Source organism: Tenrec ecaudatus, chromosome 8, assembly GCF_050624435.1.
Source record: "Tenrec ecaudatus isolate mTenEca1 chromosome 8, mTenEca1.hap1, whole genome shotgun sequence".
Lineage (NCBI taxonomy): Eukaryota > Metazoa > Chordata > Mammalia > Afrosoricida > Tenrecidae > Tenrec > Tenrec ecaudatus.
In genome coordinates this window covers 46,632,513-46,655,184 of record NC_134537.1, presented here as the reverse complement: position 1 = coordinate 46,655,184, position 22,672 = coordinate 46,632,513, and the positions used below count along the sequence as shown (strand labels likewise).

The window sequence follows — 22,672 nt, the reverse complement described above, 5'->3', positions numbered from 1 at the left end:
TTGGGAGTCTTGGACTCTAAAGAAGGGCTTTTCATGCTGATCGCTAGATTTTGCTATATGATAGAAGGTTGAAGATTGTCAACTAATACTCCTTCTGAAGGAGGTGTAACAGGGTCAGGAAAAAGACAGATGAATATTTAAGAAGAAATTATAATATTCCATAACCTCTTGAAAAATTTGCCTGAGAGAATGTTGGTCAAACCTGTTTTTCAATGGCTGAGGCTTTAGAGCTGGATGACAAATTATTTTGTTCATCCTGGATCCAGTATCTCATGGTAAGAAGATTGAAAATATTCAATAATGTAAATAACTGCCAGCCTGGGCTTATGGAAAGCTTTGCATCTTCAGAATCCCTCCGCTCTGCAAATGCTTCTTAAGGCTGCTCTGATACTCTCCAAGAGTACACCCTCTCTGAGCAAATTAGTACCACTCTTTTCGTGCAATTAGTCATTTAATAAAGAATTTTCTTCTTCTATTTTGGGGGGTATTCTCATGAGACTCAACATATTTCAAATGATGCTGTAATTCCTCGTGAGGATAGGAACAGCCCATCAGTTTGCTGTTCCCAAAGTCTTCTGCTTCTAGTACTCAGTGCTCCCCAAGCTCCAAATGTTCTTGTTGTTTCCAGTATTTATATTCCTGGTCAGGTATGTCCTTTTCTGTTCTGTTTCATCATGATTTCTTTTCTAATGTTAAGTGTAAGCATATACACACATAGTGTGATTTCTTTGTTTTTTCAAAAGAAGCTAAGAGCATGAGGGAGTAGATTTGGGATCTGATTTATGCGATTCAGAATTCCTGTATCACAATCCACTAGGTATATGAACTGTTCAATGGAGTTATCAATAGCCATCATGCATGGTTGTTGTTAGGATTAAAAAAGGAAATAAGTGTTTAATAGGCTATCTCATAGAAATACCAACTCATAGAAAATGGTGATTTGTTTGATAATCATATATTCATTCTCCAAATAATTGATCTCCTTTCTTTTTCCTCTTTACAAACCCACTGCTCTTGGACTGATTCCTCCTCTTAGCGTCCATGTAGGACAGAGGAGAAGAGCCTCATTGGACTTCTGAGCCCTGTCCTTACAGAAACAGATTCCATCTTTATCTCTTGGAGTGTCTACTTACGTGTATTGTTAAGCTCAATGCTTAATCCACTGTGCCACCAGAGCTCCTTTTTCCTATTCCAGTTTCTATCTAATCCTCTAATTAGTAGTAGGTTGTTAAAAGCATGGCTTTGGAAGTCAGACAGCTTTGATTTGAAGAGCAGGTTATCAACTGAAGTAACCTTGGGTAGCTTTCTTAAATGATTCTGAGCCTTGTGTTTCCTTGTACATAAAACAAGGGCAATAATACTATCTCAAAGAGTGATGATAGTGATCGAATTGTAACCGCCTTAAAAGTGCTTAGTACAGCATCTAGTGTCTAGGTGCTAAAGAACTGGTAGAGCTTTTGAGAAGGTGGACCATTTACATATGTTTGGTCAATCTGGCTTAGTCCCTGCCTCCTGGCCCCCAAAGGTGGTTAGTTTAGCAATTCTTCTTTGTGTAAAATGCCATATACATGCATACATTTTACAAAGATTGGATTAAATTCTGTTTGTGAAGAGGCAGTTTTGGAATTGATTTAGCTTCTATGACTTCAGTTTTTTCTGGAATTCAAGACAGAAAACCCTTGAAGTAAGTTGCAATATATTTCCAACATCGATCCTAAAAATTCTTTCAGTGTATTAATTTGTTTAAATGACTTGATGATTTTGTTCCAAGGACCAAGTTTAAAACTATTTTTTCATTCTTGTTCTTCATACTTCTCATTTTAGGAAGCAGTCATAGCATATTTAGAAACTCCCATTCTTCTCCTTGAGAGGTTCTTGCAGCGTGCGGTAGGATAACTGAGATGTCTATGATTCTTGCACTCGACTCTGAAGTTCCTCACATTACTTATAAGGTCAAATTTATTGTTTGTTCACTTAATTTTGTCCAGGGAAATAAAAACATCCTTTAGAGGCTAGCATTTTGCTTCCTTAAAATTAGTTCAAGGTGTAATTTGTTTCCATTTCATTGTGCTTCTACCATAAAGTAAGATTTTAAGGCTGAAATTGTTTAGTCTGTCCCCTCAGATACAGAATGCGCTTTACCTCTTACTCATTTTAAGTCTTTGCTCACAGTCTCTGACTTGATGTCACAAAACCTGTGCATGGGGTCTTTCTCTTCCTGTGAAAGAGATTGCAATTGCGCTAACATTTTTACTCGGTGTCATTAATTCACATGAACATGTATTGGGCCTCTACTATGGAGCCTTGATGATGATGCAGGTTAGGTGGCTAACCTGCAGGTTCAAATCCACCAGCTGCTCCTCAGGAGGAAGATGAGGCTGTCTATTCCTATAAAGATTTACAACTCCTCTGAGGCCCTCTATAGGGTCATTCGAAGTGGGAAGGGACTTGATGGCAGTAAGTTGATTTATGTAGGAGCTGGGGCACTTGCTATATATTAGGTGTAGTACCTTCCTCTGTGGAGAAACAAAGGCACTATTTAAAATAGTACCAAAGAGTGCATAATTTATTTGTAAAGTTTTATATTTTCTTATTTGACTTTTCTACTTTCCATATTCACTGATGTTTGTTGTCTCACCTGAGAGGATATTCACTCTGTTATCTTTCTAATTCAAGTAGGCCATTGAATTCCTTCAGAAACCTCAAGAGGGGCCTTTGTCAATTTGTTTTACTTTTAAAAGATACTATTAGCAATCTCCAAGTTTTAGAATAAAAACTACCACTTTGTTCTAATAGAGTGTGAGAGATGACTAGTTTAAGGAAGTGGTGGGCTTCAAATAATTTATCACTGGTTCGCTCCCCTAATAGCCATTTTAACTATTAAAAATGATATACCAAATGATAGTTTAGTATTTCATACAGCTAATACTTAAATAAGAGCAAGAGCAATCAAAGTGGTACAAAAACCTAGGTTATAAGAGTTTAACATATTAATTAAAAGTATTAAATAAAACTTGACCAAAACAATAAAACTGTTAAGATGTTTCCATATCACTTCTTGATTAACATCCTCACTTGCAACATTCATCCCTTGTATCCGAGCCTCAGGAGCCATGTGATTTATCCTTAGCCATACTTTCACTGTAGGAGTAGGACCCCCTTCCTTTGGAGGTAGGTCAATTAGAGAGTAGTCACTGTGTTGGATAGATTACAAGTAGTTAGTGAGGTGACTTTCTTCTCTGATCATATAATGTTCATCTTTGAAAACTCCCTTTCTCCTTCTGCTGAACTTACAGCAATGGTTCTGACAATATTTTTAACTCTTTTAACATTTTCAGGAATTGCATAATTTGGAATTTGGGGTGTAACACAGAGCTGAAACGAATTACAGCGTGTCACCCTCTGGTTGTTTGGCACTTTTTCTCTTTACGCTAGGTGTTTGTTTACTGAAGTAACCAACTCAAGGGAATAAAAATGTACTATTTCATTGAAAGTATAATGAGTTTTTTGAAATTAATAAATATTACAAGCATAGTTCCATCTAATTTTGTATACCTATGAACAGAATGAACATTACTAGAGGCTCCTAGAATATGTTGCTGTGCAGATTAACCTTAAACAATAATAAAGAATGTACATTTGTGATTTCCACATAGGACAACTGCTCCAGCCACCCACCTTAGAGGGAACCCTGATTATAAGTGCCATTTTAGCAACTGGTTAGTGGAACTCAACCAAAAATTAAGGATAAGTTCTGTGGAACTGGTACTAACTGCTGAATCCCTCCACAGTTTTAAAGGGTTTTCCCCACAAAAGACACATCTCATTTTGCTGAATTGGGATATCATCTTTCTTCACTCTCATCAAAACACTTGCTGTAGGTTTGTTTGGTGCATTTGATTGATACAGAGTTGTAGATAGACTTTCTGATCAAGGAAATAATGCCACCTGAAGTTATCATTCTAGGCAGCAAAGCTTAGTCTTTGGGGAGTTAGAGCAAACCAGGCCTAGAAATAAAATAGAGGAAAACAATGTATTTAGCCTTAATAGGCACTCGCGATCTGAGGTGAGTAATGAACCAGGAAGAAAAGGGGAAAATAGACAAAGAATGATGTGTCAGTTACATAATCTCCTGTCAATTTGTGAAGGGGTGGAGTCTAGCTTGTCAATCAGGCCATAGTCCATGAGGCCTCCACGTGGGTGTGGCCTTCTCCTGAGGATTCTGGAAACTCCTGCATTTCACCCTGGAGGCAGGAGACATTCTGCTTCCTTCTTCTTCCTACTGACAAGACACATGGAGCTACACTAGAGCCCTGGAGTTGGAAGAACCACGTGGAGACCCCTGCCAGCACTTTTCACCCACTGACCTGTGATCTTCCTGTATTCAGCGTCATTGCATATTTTGCATGAGTCTGAAGGGTGAATCTATAGGTTGGTATTGGACATATGGGCATCGGACTTATGGACTTGATCTGGACTGGGCTGGGATGTTTTCTTCATGCACAATTGCCCTTTGACATAAAGTTCTTTCTTACACATATGAGTGTCTCTAGACTTGTTTCTCTAGTCTACCTAGACTAACACAAATGACTAAAGATGGATTGTTAGGGATCCAATATAGAATTTGGAACCCTGCTGAGATATAGTCTACATCAGAGAACCCATTTGTTTTTACTTTTCCTTTTTGCTTTGTTTTTTGCCCCCTCCCACACATGATATAGTTGAGTCCTATCTCAAAATCTTTGATAACAATAAAGCAAATGTTCAAAACTCTTTTTAAGATTTCTATTATATATGGAAAAAATAGTGCCAAGGACTGTGCCAAGTTATAAGCAATATGAGTTGTTTTCAGGAGCTTCAAAGTAGGTTCTGACTCATGAAGCCCTCTGCACAACAGGGGGAAACCCTGTGCAGTCCTGGCCATCCCACAATTGTAAATTTCTATATTTGAGACCATTGTTGTAGCCACTGTGTCAATCCATCTTGTTGAGGATTGTGGTAGTTACATAATCTGGTGTCAATTTGAGACTATTAAGAGCAAGTGGGGTGGAGGTTAGCCTGTCAATCCGGTTGCACCTTGATGACCTCATTTGGAAGTGCTTCTTCTGAGATAGCTCACTGGAGGACAGACCCACCCTCTTATTTTTATTCCTGTTGACAAGCCACATGAAGCTACACTGATGGAGCCAGAGTCCTGGAGCTGGAGGAGCCACATGGAGACCCACGCCAACACTGAGATGCTTCCACTGCCATTGGATCCACAAGACTTTTCACTCACTGGCTTGCGATATTCCTGCATTCAGCATCATTGCAGGTGTTGCATGAGTCTGAACAGGAATTTATAGACTGGTCTCAGACATGTGGGCTAATATCGGACTTATGGACGTGATCTGAAATGGGTTGGGTTTTTTTTTTAATATACAATTACTCTTTTCTCTAAAGCTCTTTCTTATACATATGTGAGTGTCTATGAATTTGTTTCTCTAGTCAACCCTAACACAAGGATCTTTCTCTTTTTTGTTGACCTTTTACTTTACTAGCCATGATGGCCTTTTCCAAGGTTTGTTTTTTTTCTGATAAATTGTTCAAAGTGTGCGAGATGAAATTGAACCATCCTTCCTTCTAAGGAGCATTCTGGTTGTACTTCAACCAAGAACACTCACTGCCATCTTTCACTCACCCGTCATTTCGGGAGATGTGGACCCTACAGGACAGGGTAGAAATGCCCCTTTGAGCTTCCCAGGCTGGAACTGTTTATGAGAATAGAAAACTCTGTCTTTCTCTTGTGGTGCCACTGGAGATTTTGAACTGACCGTGAGGCTTGCAGCTCAATGCTTCACCACTGTGAGTGTGAAGATGGTAGTCCATAGTATTTTCAATATTCTTCATCAACACCATAATTCAAATATATCAATTCTTCTGAGGTCTTCTTTATTTATTACCCACTTTCATAAGCATCTGAGGCAGTTTCCCTACCTACACCTCAACCCCCAACACACACACACACACACACACACACAGATTGGGTCAATGCATTATAGTATTCAAAGTAACATTATTGTTCTTTAACACTTTTAAAAGGTCTTGTGTAGCAACATATTTGCTTAATGTAATATGTTGTTTGGTTTCTTAACTGCTGCTTCCAAGAGTGTGGATTATGGTGATTTTGAGTCAATGATCTTTCAAGTTCCCCTAATTTCCCATCCCTCACATATACCTACCCACCCCCACATGATCAAAGGGAAAAAAAGAATTGGCCATCCTAGGGGATCTCTAAGGCATAGTCAATACCTTAGATCATTACTAATGAGTTCTGTTGTGTTGCCCAGATTGAAGTGTACAGTTAATCATAGCCTCTTGATCTGCTTTTCATTTTCACAGATGAAATCAGTGTCCAAAAATTTCCAAATTCAGTTACAAGTCAGGGCTCAAAACCAATTTTTTCCCATATTGATACTGTAATTAAAAAAAATCGGCCGCAATAGTGCATTTTTCAAAATGATGTGATTCATAAAAAAGCTTAAATTATTATATTCCTACTACATTTTACTTTGAGAGATGTTTCTTTTGAAAGATTAAATATCTCTGTACATGTGAAGACTAGGTGGACGAACGAAATAATTCCGTTTATTAGCGGGAACGTGGTGAGCAATCAATTGTTATTTGGCATCTGGAAGGGTATAGATTGTGCAATGCATCTCCCTCCTGCAGAGGTAAACCATTATTAAATAACAGTTCATTATAGGTTGGAGGGCAATTTGGGAATCTCCACAGATACATCTGCACAGACGAGACTCCAAGGCACGAAACATCTGTGGGATTCAGAGACTTGTCTACAGCCAGTCCTAAGGTAACCCTTCAGGGAGCTTCCGACTCCAGTCGCCCCGGTTCGCACGCTCCTAGGTATTCTATTGATCCACACTTGCGTCCTTCAACAGGTAGCACCAATTACAGCCCCTAAAAGCACTGCCCAGCCCCGCCCCGTGTACAGGCCAATGCCGCTGTCAATCAAATTCCTCACCCACCATTCTAAAAATCTTTCCTTCCCCTTTCACTGGCTTTTCTTCCGACCTATCCCTAAGTTTCTTTCTCGCTCCACGCCCGCGGGGCTCGGGCCCGTCAAGTGTGTCATTGGAGCCGCGGCTATTCCCGCCCTTGACGTCCCAGCTCCCCCCGCCCCTTTCTCGGGCCCCGCGCGGCCTGCACAGGAGGGGGCGGGGCGGGGCGAGCGAGGGGGCGGTCTGTGGGCGGGGCTTGCCTCCCACGGCGCGAGGGCGGAGCCTGCGGTGGAGTCAGCCTGCTCCGTTAGGACCTCGGAGAGCGCCGGGCGCCGCGACCAAAGGGACCCGAGCAGCGGCCGGGCGGGCTGGACCGAAGCCTGTGAGCCGAGCGGCTCCCTCAGCTCCCTCAGCTTCCCAGGCTGGCAGGTGCCTAAGTCCGGGGCTCCGATAGTCACCCCTCGGGGACGCGGGAGCTGCCGTCCAGCCGCCGTTCCCTCAGACCTGTGTGAGTGTGTGAGTGTGCGTGTGTGTGTGTGTGCGTGTGTGAGCGCGCGGCCGTCGGTGAGGGGGCTGGCGTGTGCTCCGGCGGGACGCGCGAAGGTCTGGGTGCCGGTGCGTGTGGGTTCGCGCGTCCGAGAGAGAGCCCGCTCCTGGGCGCCCGGCCGCAGCGGGGCCGCGGGAACGCTGGCTCTGGGCGCCCAGCCGGCCGAGGCGGGAGCTGGGGCCGCAGCCGTCGCCGCCGCCGCCTCCAGCCCCCAGAGAGCGGCCGCGGGGCTGCGGGGAGAGCCGGCCGGCGGGCGAGCGCGGCCGCGGCGACCGAGGGAGGGAGGGAGGGAGGGAGGGGAGGGTGGGAGACGCCGAGACTGTGGCGCCGCCACGCGCCCCTCGGCCGCCTGCTGCTGTGGGTGCCCCGCGGGTGTTTTGGGGTTGGGGCCGGTGGGAGTGCGGAATGGAACAAGGCCCCCTGGTCCCCCATTTCCGAGTGTGGAAAAGGTACGGCTGAGGACGACGGAGGCAGAGCCCCGGAGGTGGTGGCCCAGCAAATCTCGGCTGCCCTCCAACATCTTTTCTCTGGAAAATATTCGGGGCCGGTCCTTTAGAAGGAAAGCCCGCCCTGAAGAGAGCCAGGCTTCGTCCGTTGGACCCTGGATTTGATTGTATAATAAGGATGATATAATGCTAATGACGGTGATGACAGTGCCTTTTATTTTTACCCCAGTGCTGAGAAAGCGTAGCGACAGCTGGGGAGAAGCCCTTGGAAATCTGGTGTGTGAGGAGGAAATATTGTTGCGTTTAGAGTTGGGTTTTACGGATTTTGCACGCATACGTCTTTAAGAATGACAAACGGATCAAATAAAACTTCCCTCGTCCTCCCACCCGCCCTTAACCCCAGTCGGCCACAGCCTGTGCTCAGAAAACGGGGGCTGGCTATGGCCTTGACTTTTCCCCAGGTCTGATTCCATGACTTAAGTCCCTCCCCCGTTTCCATTGCATTTCTCAACAGTTTTTTTAAAATGAAGAAGTTTAATTTCCGAAAAGTTTTGGATGGCTTAACTGCCTCCTCCCCCGGCAGCGGTAGCAGCAGTAACAGCGGCGGTGGGGCTGGGGGAGGCTCGCTGCACCCTGGAGGGACTGCAGGGCTGCTCAGAGAGGAGATTCAGGAAACCTTGACTTCCGAGGATTTCCACATTTGCAAGGTAAGTTTTGAATTGGCAGACAGCCTCGTATTTCCTTTTCTTACTGTTGGGAGGAAACGAAAAGATTCATCAGCTGGGAATGGTTGAGTTGTCAGCATCGAAGGGCCCTGTCGACCGGGGCTATTTGAGTTAATAAAGTTATTTGTAAATATAAAGTTATTAATCCTATGCTGTCAGTCAAGTAAACTAATTGTTGTTTTGTTTTACTGCTCAGTATAAGGTGATTAGTACTGTTAAGATGTTTGAATTAAGTAGATAACAGACTCAGAGAAATGAATAAGTTGTTTTAAATTTCTGATAAAAACCCAGATTCTTAAACTCTATAAATCTAGGAGGAGTAAGCAATACCATTAGGTTGCAAGAACAAAAAACACCTGGTTTTCTGCTTTAATGAGGAAACATTTTAAGTAATTGTACTTTGATATTGAACTTTGAACGAATAAGCAAATTAAAGTATTTCTGATAGGGACAGAAAATGAAAATGTGCAAAACAAGTATTATGCTACTAGATTGAGATATTGTTTGTATATAGATTGATTTATAACTTTTATAATCTTTTAAAAAGCAATAGCCTTTAAAAGAATGTGCTGTTGGTCTGCTATTTGTATGATATAAATTTTGAAATCTAGAACTATGTTTGGATGCATAAGAAACAGTTACCTTTAGACATCACAGAAATGAAGTACCATGTTTTAGTACTTCTTCAAAAGAAAATATTATATATTTGAAATTATTTTATTTGATTAAAAAATTAATTTGTTTATTTTGAACAATTTTACCATCATAGAATTCACATATCATATATTTCAATAGTTTGATCACATTCAATCACATTCATAAGAGTTGTGCAACCGTCACCACAATCAATTCCAGAACATTTCTTCTTCTGTGTGCTCCTTGTTAGATCCCCATTTCCTGCAGCAAGAGCTTTCCTACCATGTCCCTTTGACTCGATTAATCCAGTTGTTGTCTTTATAGGTTTGCCTATTCTGGTTTTTTCCTAGTAAACAAATGCTGTGTAATGATATACATTTCTATCATAGTTTTTCTCTTTTATTCTTAGTAGGATCATTATAAAAAACATGAAATCTGTGGTTTTTAAATATCACAAATTACATAAAAGCAAGGCTATTTGGAATTAGATTAGAAAATAGATGTAATTCTGACCTACGGAGTGAAATTTGCATATCTTAGGCATTTTGTCCTTATATGAAATTTTATATGTTCTCTCAGATTAGGGAAGGGTTTAGTAGTGTTTATGAGACAAATGTGTAAAAGGGTCCTGGAAGTCAAATTTGAGCTGATAGGCTGGGAAATTATCCCAGTTCTGATTCTGTATGCTTTGACATGTTGCTATTTTCATTCTCAGATTCTGAAAGTAAAAATTCAGGTGGGCATGTGAAGTGGCAAAAGCAAAATGCAGCATTATTGCAAAAAATACATGGCATGGTAGGACAAGTACTGTCTTAGGAATCTGACGTGTGTGTGTTTGTGTGTGCGTGTGGAGGGCGGGGGTTACTTTATTTAAAGCTCTGCTACTTGCCCGTCATACAATCTTGGACAAGCCATTTATTCCCCTGGAGCCTTGAATTCTTCTGAGCCATGAGAATAAGTGTTTTTATATCCTTTTGAGAAGATCAGAGAAGACAAGTGAAGGCACTGTATCAACTAGAAATGGTGAAAAAAATGTATATTTACATTATTGTTTTAGTTTTAAAAATCACCTTATTCAGGAATAATCATAATCAGTGGGTTGTAATAACAGTAGGCAATGATTTTCAAAGACATTGTAAGGATAGATAGCTATTTAAGCTGTGCACTAGTAGTACTAAGCTCTTACCAAATGCAGAAAATACTATGGCATCTTGGATAGGGATTTCATACTTACTTTCAGAAGTGGCTATTTGGCTATCTTTTAAGTTACCCAACTAGAATAAAATATATAAAAAATGGATTAAGGAAATTCCCTAATTAGAACTGCTATTAAAATGAGACTTCATTTAGACTCACTTATTAAATGTGCAAAGAACATTCTATTCTGAGTACAGAAGAGATGGCACCTTCTGGGTACAGCTACCTTTTCAACATGGTCAAATGAAAGTATAAATCTAGCCTCTGCTCTTAACCACCCCCTACTTCACAATTTAGCTGAACAACCATCAAATCTTATTCTACCCCCTTAGTATTTCTGAAACTTATTGCTTTTTCTCTACCATCAACACTTGCTCATTCCCTATTGCTGGTCTCTTGAATTTCTTACCTTTTGCTTTCTTACCCAATTTCAATTCATTTTATTGTAGTAGTGGTTATTTTTGAAGTATAATGTTAATCATGTCATTCCCTACTAAAAATTCTATATCATGTTCTCTAAAGTAATGATATTCTTTCTTCCCCGCCCTAGTAATGATATTCTTTAGATAAAATTTTATGTGAAACCACAGTAAATATATTAGAACAAATTAATGTGGTTATTGCCATATTCCTTTTATGAATTATATTAATTCATTATATAACCAATCAATAAAAAACTTGTTTTTTAAAAAATATTTGGTTTAGTTACATATTATTCTCTCTAGATAGGTAGTCGGATATTTTTATAGCATTTTCTATCTTAGTAATTTTTCTAGCATTAAAAAATGTGAAAAGCTATATCCTTCATAATCAAGGAAACATCGACAAGAAATTTAAAAGCACAGAAATGACAAGCAACTTTGGTTAATGATCAGCAAAAAAAGAGTTAGTGTATTGGTTTATTGCAATCTCTTTGAGTTCCATAGGTATGCATTTGAGTTATTTTTAAGGTATTTGTGAAATATGCAACTACCTTTTGTGAACTTGAATGTTATGAAACACTTTTGAAACCACTGCTCTACCCAAAAAACTTCAAATTACTTCATTTATTGGCACATATTTCACTGCAGGAAATATCCCTGTTTGCTTTTCCAGCCTCATTCCCTTGATTCCTTTGGCATACTCCATTCCCTGAAAGCACTCTTTTCTCATATTTCTATGCCTTTTGACATGCTATTACCTCTGACTAAAATCTCTCTTCCAACTTTATTCTAATTAGAGAACTTCCAATTGCTTTTTACCTCACAGTTCAAAGACTAGCTCTTCATGGGGATCAGCTCCAATCATACTACCTTCCTTCATTACTCCCCAAGTGGAACTAGATTTTATTTTAACTTTTAATGTTGTTGTTAGATGCCATTAAGTTAGTTCTGACCAACAGCAACCCTTTGTTCAATAGAAGGAAACATGGTCTGGTCCCACACCATCCTCAGAATTGCTCCTATGTTTGAGCCCCCTGGTTGAAGCCACTGTGTCAATCTATACCTCTAACATAAAGCTAGTACCATCTTGTGATTAGAATATTTTATCTGCCACTGCAATTATGATTTGAGAAGTAATGAAGTTTTTGTTTGTTCTCTTATCATTATTTTTTGCCGGTTTCTCCCCGCCCCCTTTTAAATCATTTTATTAGGGGCTCATATAACTCATACATACATCAATTGTGTAAAGCACATTTGGACATTCATTGTCCTCATTCCCAAAGCATTTGCTTTCCACCTAAGCCCCTGGCATCAGCTCCTCATCTTTTCCCCTCCCTCCCTGATTCCCCCTTGTGAACCCTTGATAACTTATAAATTATTATTTTGTAATGAATGTCTACCATCTAGTGGGGCAATGGTCCACAGCTCTGGCTGTCAAGAGATTTTCTGGTCTGTCTCTGTCTTGTTGAGTCAATTCCAATTCATGGCGATTCCATAACTCTTTTATGGAGTTTTCAAGACTGTGGCCTTTTTAAAGCAGATCACTAAATATGACTTCTATGGTGCCCTGCGTGGGTTGAACTGCCAATCTTTTGGCTGATAGAGAGCTTAGCTATTTATGCTCCCCAGGGAGTTCTTAGCTCGGTCTTAGAGAACCTAAATCTAGGGATGGGGACAAGGTACTTGCAATTTTTGAAAGTCCAGGAGGAAATTGGGCAGTCAATAGTGAAAACCTTTAAGACAGGCACTGGATGTTTACTTTTCAAAGGAGTAAATCTAGTTAACACATGGTTGGGTGATCGATTTAAAAGAGTTTAATTAAAGAAAATAATTGATAATAATACATGACTTAGCATTTTGTTTAAATTGAAAGCACATAAAGATACATCAGATCACAAATCATTTTATATGTGACCAATTTTTTTTGTAGACGATTTGTCCCCTAATTGGAGTTCTATGTGGACTTCTGCTCCACAAATTACCCCAAACCATTGCCTTGGAGCAAATTCTTACAGCCTTTCCAAGGCTGTAAATCTTTATAGCAGCAGACCTTTCTCCCGAAATGGGAAGATGGGTTCAAATGCTGACATGTTGACTAAACAGCCAAATGCTTAACTGCTGCATCACCAAGATTCACCCAAATCATTTCAAACACACACATACTTATACTTAATACATTCATATTTATATTTGACTGACCCATACCTAGTTAAAGGAAGACCCAAGGTGGTGTAGTGATTTTGCATTGGGCTACAATTCACATGGTCGGCAGTCCGAAACACCAGCAGCTCAGAGGGAGAAAGACTGGACTTTCTAGTCCCATAAACAGTTCAAGGCTTGGAAACCCACAGGAGGTTGATATGAGCCAGCATTGACTCAATGGTAGTGAATTTGGTTTGTTTTTTCTTAATACCTAATTAAACTGGCATCGAGAGAGTGTTCATTGATGTTCTAGCAGGCTAGCTTATAGCTTCAAACGTTTAATGTGCCATGCGCATCAATGTCTACATTTTACAAGGAGAATGACATGTTTGTTAATCTAGCAAGTTAAAATTAGTTCAATTGATCTATAAACTGAGTAAAGCTGGAGTAAAGCTTTCCATACTGATAGAGATTATCGAAAGCAGGGAAGGTATTACTATTTTGATTTCATTGATAAAACATTTGAAGCTAAAGATTATGAATGGTATCTTTAAATCTCCAAATTGATAAGAGCATAACTAAATGTGGCACACTATTAATCAATTCTTAAATCCACTACTCTTTATGCTTTATCTTTACTACTGTCTAGAAAAGACAACATGGTACATTTTTCCGGAAGCCTAGGAAGTGTTCTGTTGACGTTTCCTGTGGAATATATCCCATGTCTGACCACTCCTCTACTCTTCTACCACTAGAAACCTGTTCTGAACTCCCAACATCTCTTGCCTGGACTACACACTACTCCACAGTCGTCCCCTGAGTGCTTTCTCTGCTTTCACTCAGGTCTGGGTCATCACACAATCTGTCTGAAATCTAAATCATAGCATGTCTTTTCTTTGTTTAAAACTCGATTGTGTTTGCCTTAGAAATAATGTAAGCCCTATTATCTTTTGAAAGGCTCTCAGTGACCCAGCCCCTACCAAACATATTTCCAACTCTTCTTTTCCTTCCGTCCTTGCAGCAGTTGCACTGGTCTTCTTGCTCCTCAGGCATAATTCTTGCCTCAAGGCTGCTGAATTTACTTTTACCTATGCTAGAACAATTCCTTCTAAAATAACTGCATTACACTCCCTTTATAGCTCCTAAGTCTTAATTCAACTGCTGCATTCCTGGGTCTTGATTACCCACCACCTACCCTCATTCTTCTCTATCCTTACTCATTGTAACTCTTAAAACTATGCAAATGTGTTTGTTTGCTATTTGCTTCATTCATTAGAATGCAAGCTCCATGAGGTAAGGACCTTGTTTTATTCACATTTACATCCTCAAGGCCTGTCACATGGATATTAGTAAAATATTTCTTGAAAAAACAAATTAGCGCAAAGAAGTTGATAGAAAACCTGCTGCTATTTGGGACACCCTCCTCAAAAGACTTTTATTAAAGATGTTTTGTACTACAGAAAGAGTGACCCTACTTTAGGAGTGTGGTATACCATTTATATAAAGGAAAATTGTAGAAAAATTCATTTTTTTTGTTGATGACAATATGAAGAACATTCTTTTACTAAATAATCTTTTTAGGCAAATGTTTCAGAAGTATTAGATTGACAGTGAAAAATCACATGGGTTGCTCTAGATCTAAATAACAAAATAGATAAAAATAAATACATCACCAGAACAGATGGCATAATCCTTTAAGTTCTGAATAAAATCTTAAATTAGCCAGTTCACTATTCATCAACATTTAGAGGCTGATTTTATAAATGGTATTGGTGTTAGAGCCAACATGTAGAAAACTAGTATAATTTTTGCAGGGAAATGAATTTATATTCATAGTTCTCAACAGATAAAACATCAGATAGACAGGTAAGTAGGTATAAAATCAGAATCATACGTCTGGACTGTGGCAGAATAGACTTTCCAGGACACTAAAAAGCTGAAAGTAGACTAAGTGCTCAGATCTTTGTATGTACTCGTCCCCATGTGTCCTCTTATTTTGCATCATTTTGCTAGAGTGGTCCTGTAACTGAGAGTGGCACAAGACCATGATGACAGTTCTACATTTCTGCTGTTTTTATCCATAAAAAGAACTATAGGTAGTTCCCCAAGATGTGTATTCTTGTCTCATTTGTATACTTATAAGCTAGTAGAATACAAAGGAATGTTCTTGACATCTTAGCTAACTTAAGGATAAACCATCAGACAATGACCTCATGTTCCTGTCTCCAAAAAGGACAGTAGGGAATGTATATCTTTAAGAATGATAATGGAGGTAAATCAGGAAGATTTTAGCAACACTGGTCAGGATTGCTGAAGGACCAGAAATAATTTCAAAAGAATCAGAAACCAAAGCTAAGTTATTCAGTACTCTGGGTTCTGTCCTTTGCTTATCCATAAAGCATAAAGGCATAAGGAAAGACCGGAGTAAGGGATTATAGAAGTATAACAAGTATGCTTATACAGTGTTTAACTTACCAGAGAGCAAGAATGGGGAATGTCCAGCCTTTGGGACACATAAGGCCTATATAAGGCCCATCAATGCCAGTAAACATCAGGTGCAGTGCTAGCCATTACATTAGGGGTGAGTTAATTAGACATTTGCCCAGAATGACACACGGATGATATTTTAAATATCCAAATTTTCCTTGACAGAAACAAGGTTCTCCATCCCTGCTAGAGAGTAACCATCTATTCTCACAAAAAGTTCTTTGGTGCTATTGTATTGTCAAGAACTTGATCGTGGTGTTGGTCTCATTCCGTATGGCTTTATTTGGTCCAGATCTCGTGTTTGAGAGTACCCAATGAATGGTGACTCAGGATTATCATATATTTACTATTTTTATACTCTGTTTGCTTTTTTGTGACATGTGTTAGTCTGTCAGGCATGGTTCCGCCTTCATGAATGAGGGTTATCAAAAGTTTTGCTCTATTCCCAACCCTCATTGTTCGTGTAAATTATATCCAGTCACTTAACCTTTTAGTCTGTACAAGTCAACAGTTCATGAGTGTCTGGGCAGAAAAGCCGGCCTATACCAGTATAATTTCCTTTTATCAATAGCATTTTAAATTCTATACCATTGGCTAAATTAATGATACTATCAATAAAATTACCTTATGCTATATGGGGATGACTCATAATGTTCTCTATTATAAAACATTAACAATATCTCTAAAGTGAACCAGAGACATATATAAACTATAGACATATGAATGGATTTTGGGCTTGCATTTACCCATAGCCCTAACCTAAGAACAATTAATTCATATGATATGGCCCTACTCCATATGAGCCCACATGAGGAGATTACTGAAGATATGGGTGCTATAGCAAAGTGTGAAGAAGAAATTAGATGTTGCCTGGCTTTCAGAAGGAAGAGTGTTAAAGATTTGTCTTCAAATAACCAGACATAACCACCTCTTCAAATAGCCACCTCTAAGTGAAGTATCAACTAAGTCTACATGGAAGATGCACACCAGCCCGTGTGATCCAAGGATTCTAAATAATGAAACCCAAATCTGAAGGATGGAATGGTATCAGAAGTTAAATAGTGAACACCTGGTTTGCAGAAGGCTATGGATAACAATGGAAATCTCAACTCCGTTTTGCAGAGTCCCAATATGGTTTAAGTTTCTGGGGAATCCCTTTGACCATAGTTCAGGGATGTAAATAGCCTTGCTATAAAACAGAGAGAATTGTTAAGTCAATTATGATAGATGTAGTTAGTTTAAAATGCAATATCTTATCATTTGAACCCTTTTTACCCATTTCAAAGTTGTTTTATTTTTAATATTTTCTGCTTTCTTCTTGTTGAGAGTTTTCTCTGTTTTGTTGTTGTTGTTGTTTGTTTCTTATTTTTGTTTTATATGATTTTCAGTATTTAGAATCCAGGATAGGTAAATCTGTAGAGACAGTAACTGGATTGATAGTTACGTGGGTATGAAAAGGGAGATTAGAAGGAACCATGAGAAGCTAATAGCAACAAGTATGAGAAAAATGAAAATGTTCTAAAATTGGTTGTGGTGGTGATTGCACAATGCTTCTTTATATGACTGACTATTAAATTGTATAATGTGTGACTTATATGCCAATACAAATATTTAAAATATATTTTTATTCAAAACAAAAATTTATATGATATCTAAGCTTGATTACCTGTAGATTTTTTTATAGTGATGAAGCCAAATTCCTATTTCTTGAAGGTTAGTGCATTTCTCTAGTCCTCCTTTTGTCATCACCTGTAGATGTGCCTAAGAGGAATCCTACAATTACATTCCATATTTTATTTTTGTACAATGATTGCATTGATTCTCCACATTATAGTTCTGTAAGACTATTTACGTATTAGTATAAGAGCAATAACTTTGAGTCAATTATTAAAGTTTCAAGTAGAAGCACTGCTTTAATATTTTAAATGTATTTTTGTCATATAGAAAATATTGAGCTTTTTACTTCTACTTAAGTGTCAGAATAGTAATCTTTATAAAAGCTCTTGATTGTAGTGACAGTTTATTTCTTTTTTTAAAAAAAAAGACAGTATTTTAAAGTTTATTTTAATACTTGAAAAACTAATTTTCTAAAATGTGTAATACACTAGTGTTTTTATTTTAGATACATATTAAATACATAGGGGGAGGTTTCTAATTTTTTAGGTAATTCAAATCCACCAGCTGGTCTATAGTAGACAGATGTGACAGTCTGTTTCTTTACGGTTTACAACCTTTCTATGATGTCTTATAGAATTCCTCTGCCTTGGAATTGATGCAATATCAGTGGTTTGTTTGTCTATTTAATTTGATAGGTAATGCTAACATTTATTTGTAATGAATTGATGGGAACCCTGGTAGCATAGTGATTATGCATTAGACTGCTAACCACAGGGTCAGCTGTTGGATAGCACCAGCTGCTTCGAGGGAGAAGAATGAGGCTTTCTGCCCCTGCAAAGAGTTGCAATCTCAGGAACTCACAGGGGCAGGTATATGCTGTCCGATAGGGTTAATATGCATCAGAATTGACTTGATGGCAATGAGTTTTTTGTTGTTTTTAAGGTAAGCAATGATTAAAATCAATTTTTTGAATCAGTGGTTAAGAGGTTTACAAAGTCAAAAATTGCAATCATAGTTAAAGAATTTAGAGAAGGTACAATAAAGTCTTTAGTTGCTAATTGAAAGGTTGAACGTTCAAAGCCACCCATGGGTACTTTGGGTGATCTACCTCTGAAAAATAAGTCATTGAAACTAAAAGAAAAAAAATCAGGCTCACTGATCTGACAGAGAATGGTGGAATCCCCCAAGACTATGTATGACCTCTAGTCATTCCTGAGGTCAAGAAATGAATTCACCCCCTTTCGCTCAATTATCAGCCAAACAGTAGGTGGGCTAAGAAGGTTTACAATAACACTAGGGAGATATGCACTCTTTAGACCCATGAATCATAAGAAATCTACTGGATAGCATTTTCCCTGGGATAAACCTCAAAAGGCAGGAATTGACAGGGAAGAAGAATGGAAGTGTTGCGTTGTAGGTACTGTAAACAATGTCTTTGAAACAAAATGTGTATGAATTCCTTAATGGAAAACCAATCTGCTTTGACAATCTTAACAATCACAACTAAAAGTTAAAAGAAAAGCACAAAATAAAAACCAAACCAACCACTATAGGGCACACTTGTATTTGATACAGATGGAGTAGCCATGAGTTGAAGTTGGCTAGCTAACAATAAGACGATAAAGGGCAGACTATAAGACCTCCAAAAAGTACGTACCATAGTAAATCTACTGTGATACTTTTGGAGAGGTTTGTTTTCCTGGAGTATTCATAATCACTGAAAGAAAATAGCAAGAAGAGACTTTGATAAGTTTACTGTTCAAAAGGTGTTTTATTATATAACTTTAAAATAATTAGCTGGTTACAATAACAGGAAATAATGTTTTTTGGTTGTATTACATAAAACATCAGAAGGTGGCAGATGGTTTTAGTTTTATTAGAAGCTCTAAAACACTAGATAATATTGATAGTGTCTAGGATGATTTTGAATGTGATTTCTAGTATTAAATATTTTCATTTCAGTTGGTTATAATTGGAGGAGCAGTGCCTATTAAGTTTCTCTTGAATTCAAAATAGTGTAAATCAGCATATGAGAATATATGCATTTCATTTTATGTAAAACTCACCATTTTAATGGTAGCTAAAATGCAGATTTAATTTCTGGATTTAGAGATAAAGGTTATAAAGTTAATTGTTATATTTCTAATGTCTTTCTACTCTATTAATCATGGATAAAATTTCTGTAAGATTAGTGTCAAATATTTAACTGTAACAAGTATAAAGGCATTTGATTGGCTGGTCAATGTTAGTCTAATTTGTTCATTATAAATTGACTAGGAACTTGTCTATAAATTGAAAAGACTTAAAAATGATTAGTGATACAGTAAATTGAGAAGTTAGATTGAATCTGGAACAAATGTTTAGTTTGTCAACATACAGATAAATGGAGAAAGTAAAGGTAACAAAAGAGACAGGAGAATCGAGCAAAAAGATATGAGGGAAATTAAGAAAAATCAACATTACAGAGAAGTTGAGGGTGATAAAATGAAGCAAATGCAAAGCAATAAACAGTACAGAACTGTTAAGAGACAGCTGGATTAGATCAAGATGAAGCTGTTGGCTTTGGAAACAGTATTTTAAATAAGATAATGAATAGAATGAGAAATTAGTAGGATCAATACTTAGGGGATCTGACATGTAAAGGCTTGCTTTTATATGAAATTTATTCTATAGAGACCGTAACTAGAGTGATAATTACCTAGGGGCATGGCAGGCGAGGTTGGAAGACATGGGGAGCTACCAACAATGAGTACAAGAAAGGAAATGTTCTAACATTGATTGTGATGACAATTGCACAACTCTTAATATGATTGAACTACTGTGTTGTATATGAATTATATGCCAGTAAAACTGTCTTTTAAAAGGCTTGATTTCATGAGAAAGGGTAGGAAAGTAGTAGAGATAGATGGTAGATTTTTTTTATCATGTTGGTATAGTCTAACATTAGTGACGCAGCTGAGTCCGAAAGGAAAACCAAGACTGCTGGAAAGGGAAGGGTGGGCAGTCGTGATAAGATTTGTCTATTAAAGTAGAGGATGGCTGATTTAGGAAATTTTTCTTTACTTGATAAAAATACATATTTCAATTGAATTCTCAATAAAATCTGAGCTTTGTCTCCTTTTAGTTTTAAATAAAGATGTGATTTTACTGGAAAATTGTAATCCTTTCTTATTGCTGCTGTAACAAATTACTAAAAAACAAAACAAAACCCCAAACAAAAAACAAACTCACTTCCACTGAGTCAATTCCAACTCACAGGGATCCTAGGAGATGGGGTCGATCTGCCCCTGTGGGATTCCAAGGCTGTTACTCTTTATGAGAGTAGAAAATCCCATCTTTCTTCCACAGAGTTGGTGGTGGTTTTGAACTGTTGTCCTTGTGGTTAGCAGCCTGATGAATAACCCACTACATCAATAGGGCTTCTTACAAACTACTAAAACTCAGTGTTAATTTTATTATTTTATAGTTCTGGAGGCCAGGAGTGTGAAACGGACTCGCTGGACTAGCAAGATGTTGAAAGGTCTATATTCCTTTCTAAGGGTTTGAGGTGGAGAGCTGTTTTTTGTTTCTTTTAAACAGTTTTTTTTGGCACATAATTCACATGTAATACAATCCAATAGTTCAATCACATCAAGAAGAATTGAACAATCATTACCACAATCAATTTTAGAATATTTTAGAATATTTTTTCTTTCTTTTACTCATTCTTATTAGCTCCCAATTTCCTCCCAATCTCTCCTGCCATACCTACAAGAAACCATTAATGCAATTACTGTGTCTATAGATTTACTTATCTTGGATTTCAAATACAGAAAGCATACCCAAGACAACAACAATAAAACTAATAAAATGTAAAAGTAGAACAGAGATAAACCTCACTTGAAAACAAAGTAGAAAATATTAAAAAGTAGAACAACTTTAAAATAGCTGAAAAAGGAAAAGATGTTAAATTTTAACCTAACTATATCTGCCATTATCCACTTTCCAATGACTCTTCATGGCTATTCATATCCTGGTCTTTAGTTCAGAGGGAATTTGCTGGAGGCTTAATTCACATGCATATTTCTCCTTCACTTTTAAAAAAAATTAACTGAAACAACTTTTAAATAGGTTAAAAGAGAGGCAATTTATTTTATTGTCTTATCAAATTCTAGAGACTTGCATTCCATGACTGGTTAGCTCTCTTTTATCTTTAAAACTTGAAGTGGCTAGTTGAATTATATCGCATGACACTAACATTCCTGCCTTCGTCTTCCATATGTAAGGACCTTTATGGTTTTTTAAAATAACAGTTTTATTCCATATACTTCACATATTATACAATTTAATCCTTCAATCATATTATGAAGAGTTGTGCAATCACCCTACAATCAATTTCAGCACATTTTCTGCTCATAGGCATTGTTGTTAGCTCCCCATTTCCCCCAACCTCTGCTGCCATGCTACTAAGTAATTAGTAATGTGATTACTAGCTCTATAGATTTACTTTTCCCGTATTTCATATACAGAAAATCATAACACAAAAGGAAGCAAACAAACAAACAAAACCCTAACAAAAATGACTACACAGAGGAAAAACCTCAATAGAAGAGAGCAGAAAATATTTAAAACTGAAACTTTAAAACGAATCAAATGATAAAGTATTACATTTTACCTAACTACTTCTGCCATAATTGACTTTAAAATTCTCTGTCTGATAGAAAGGCTATTCACATCTCTCAACTATGGTCAGAAGGGTATCACCAAAAACTTTATCCATGTGGGAACTTGAAAATGGATTTTGAGTTTATATGGTCATCCATAGCCTTTGAAAACCAATGCTTAAGCATTAATACAATTCCTTCCTTTAGAGTTAGATTTATTTACAAACCTTGGGTCACATAGGCTACTGTGCTTCCATTGTGACTTAGTTGAGGCCTCACTTATATGGCTGCTTATTTGAAGACGAGTTTAAGACCCTGGATACTATTCTTTCTGATAGCTGTGGACCATCTGGTTTAATCACCACACCTTGGTATAGCACTCATATTTTCATCTCTTCATGAGGGGGAGTACCAAGTAGGATCATGTAGTAAGAACTAATTGTTCTTAGATTGAGGCTAGAATTAAGTACAAGCCCAAGATCCATACATATGTCTTTGTTTTATATATGTTTCGGGTTCACTTTAGAGACATTGTTATAATTTTTAATAGATAACATTATAAGTCATCCACCTAGGGCAAAAGGCAATTCTATTGAGAGTGTTATTAATTTAGCCACTGGTGTAGAATTTAAAACATTGATGAGAAAAGGGAATTATACAAGTATAGGCTGACTTCAGGCCAAAGAACACGAATCGCTGACTGATTAAAAGTTTAAGTGGACACTATTTACATGATCAATGGGGCTTGGTGATAGGGAAAAACTTTCAATAACACTCATTCACACAGGCACAACCATACCTACCAGACTAAT

The 22,672-nt window shown here is 37.9% G+C and overlaps 1 protein-coding gene across 2 annotated transcripts in view; it reads left to right on the top strand.

The window, feature by feature from the left end:
- Nucleotides 1-8,515: 8,515 nt before the first annotated feature.
- STXBP5L (syntaxin binding protein 5L) overlaps nucleotides 8,516-22,672 on the top strand; it is a 361,575-nt gene continuing 347,418 nt past the window's right edge. For both annotated transcript variants that reach the window (XM_075555662.1, XM_075555661.1), the window contains exon 1: nucleotides 8,516-8,698. In XM_075555662.1, coding sequence (XP_075411777.1) covers nucleotides 8,516-8,698 — 183 coding nt within the window. The remainder of the gene's footprint in view (nucleotides 8,699-22,672) is intronic.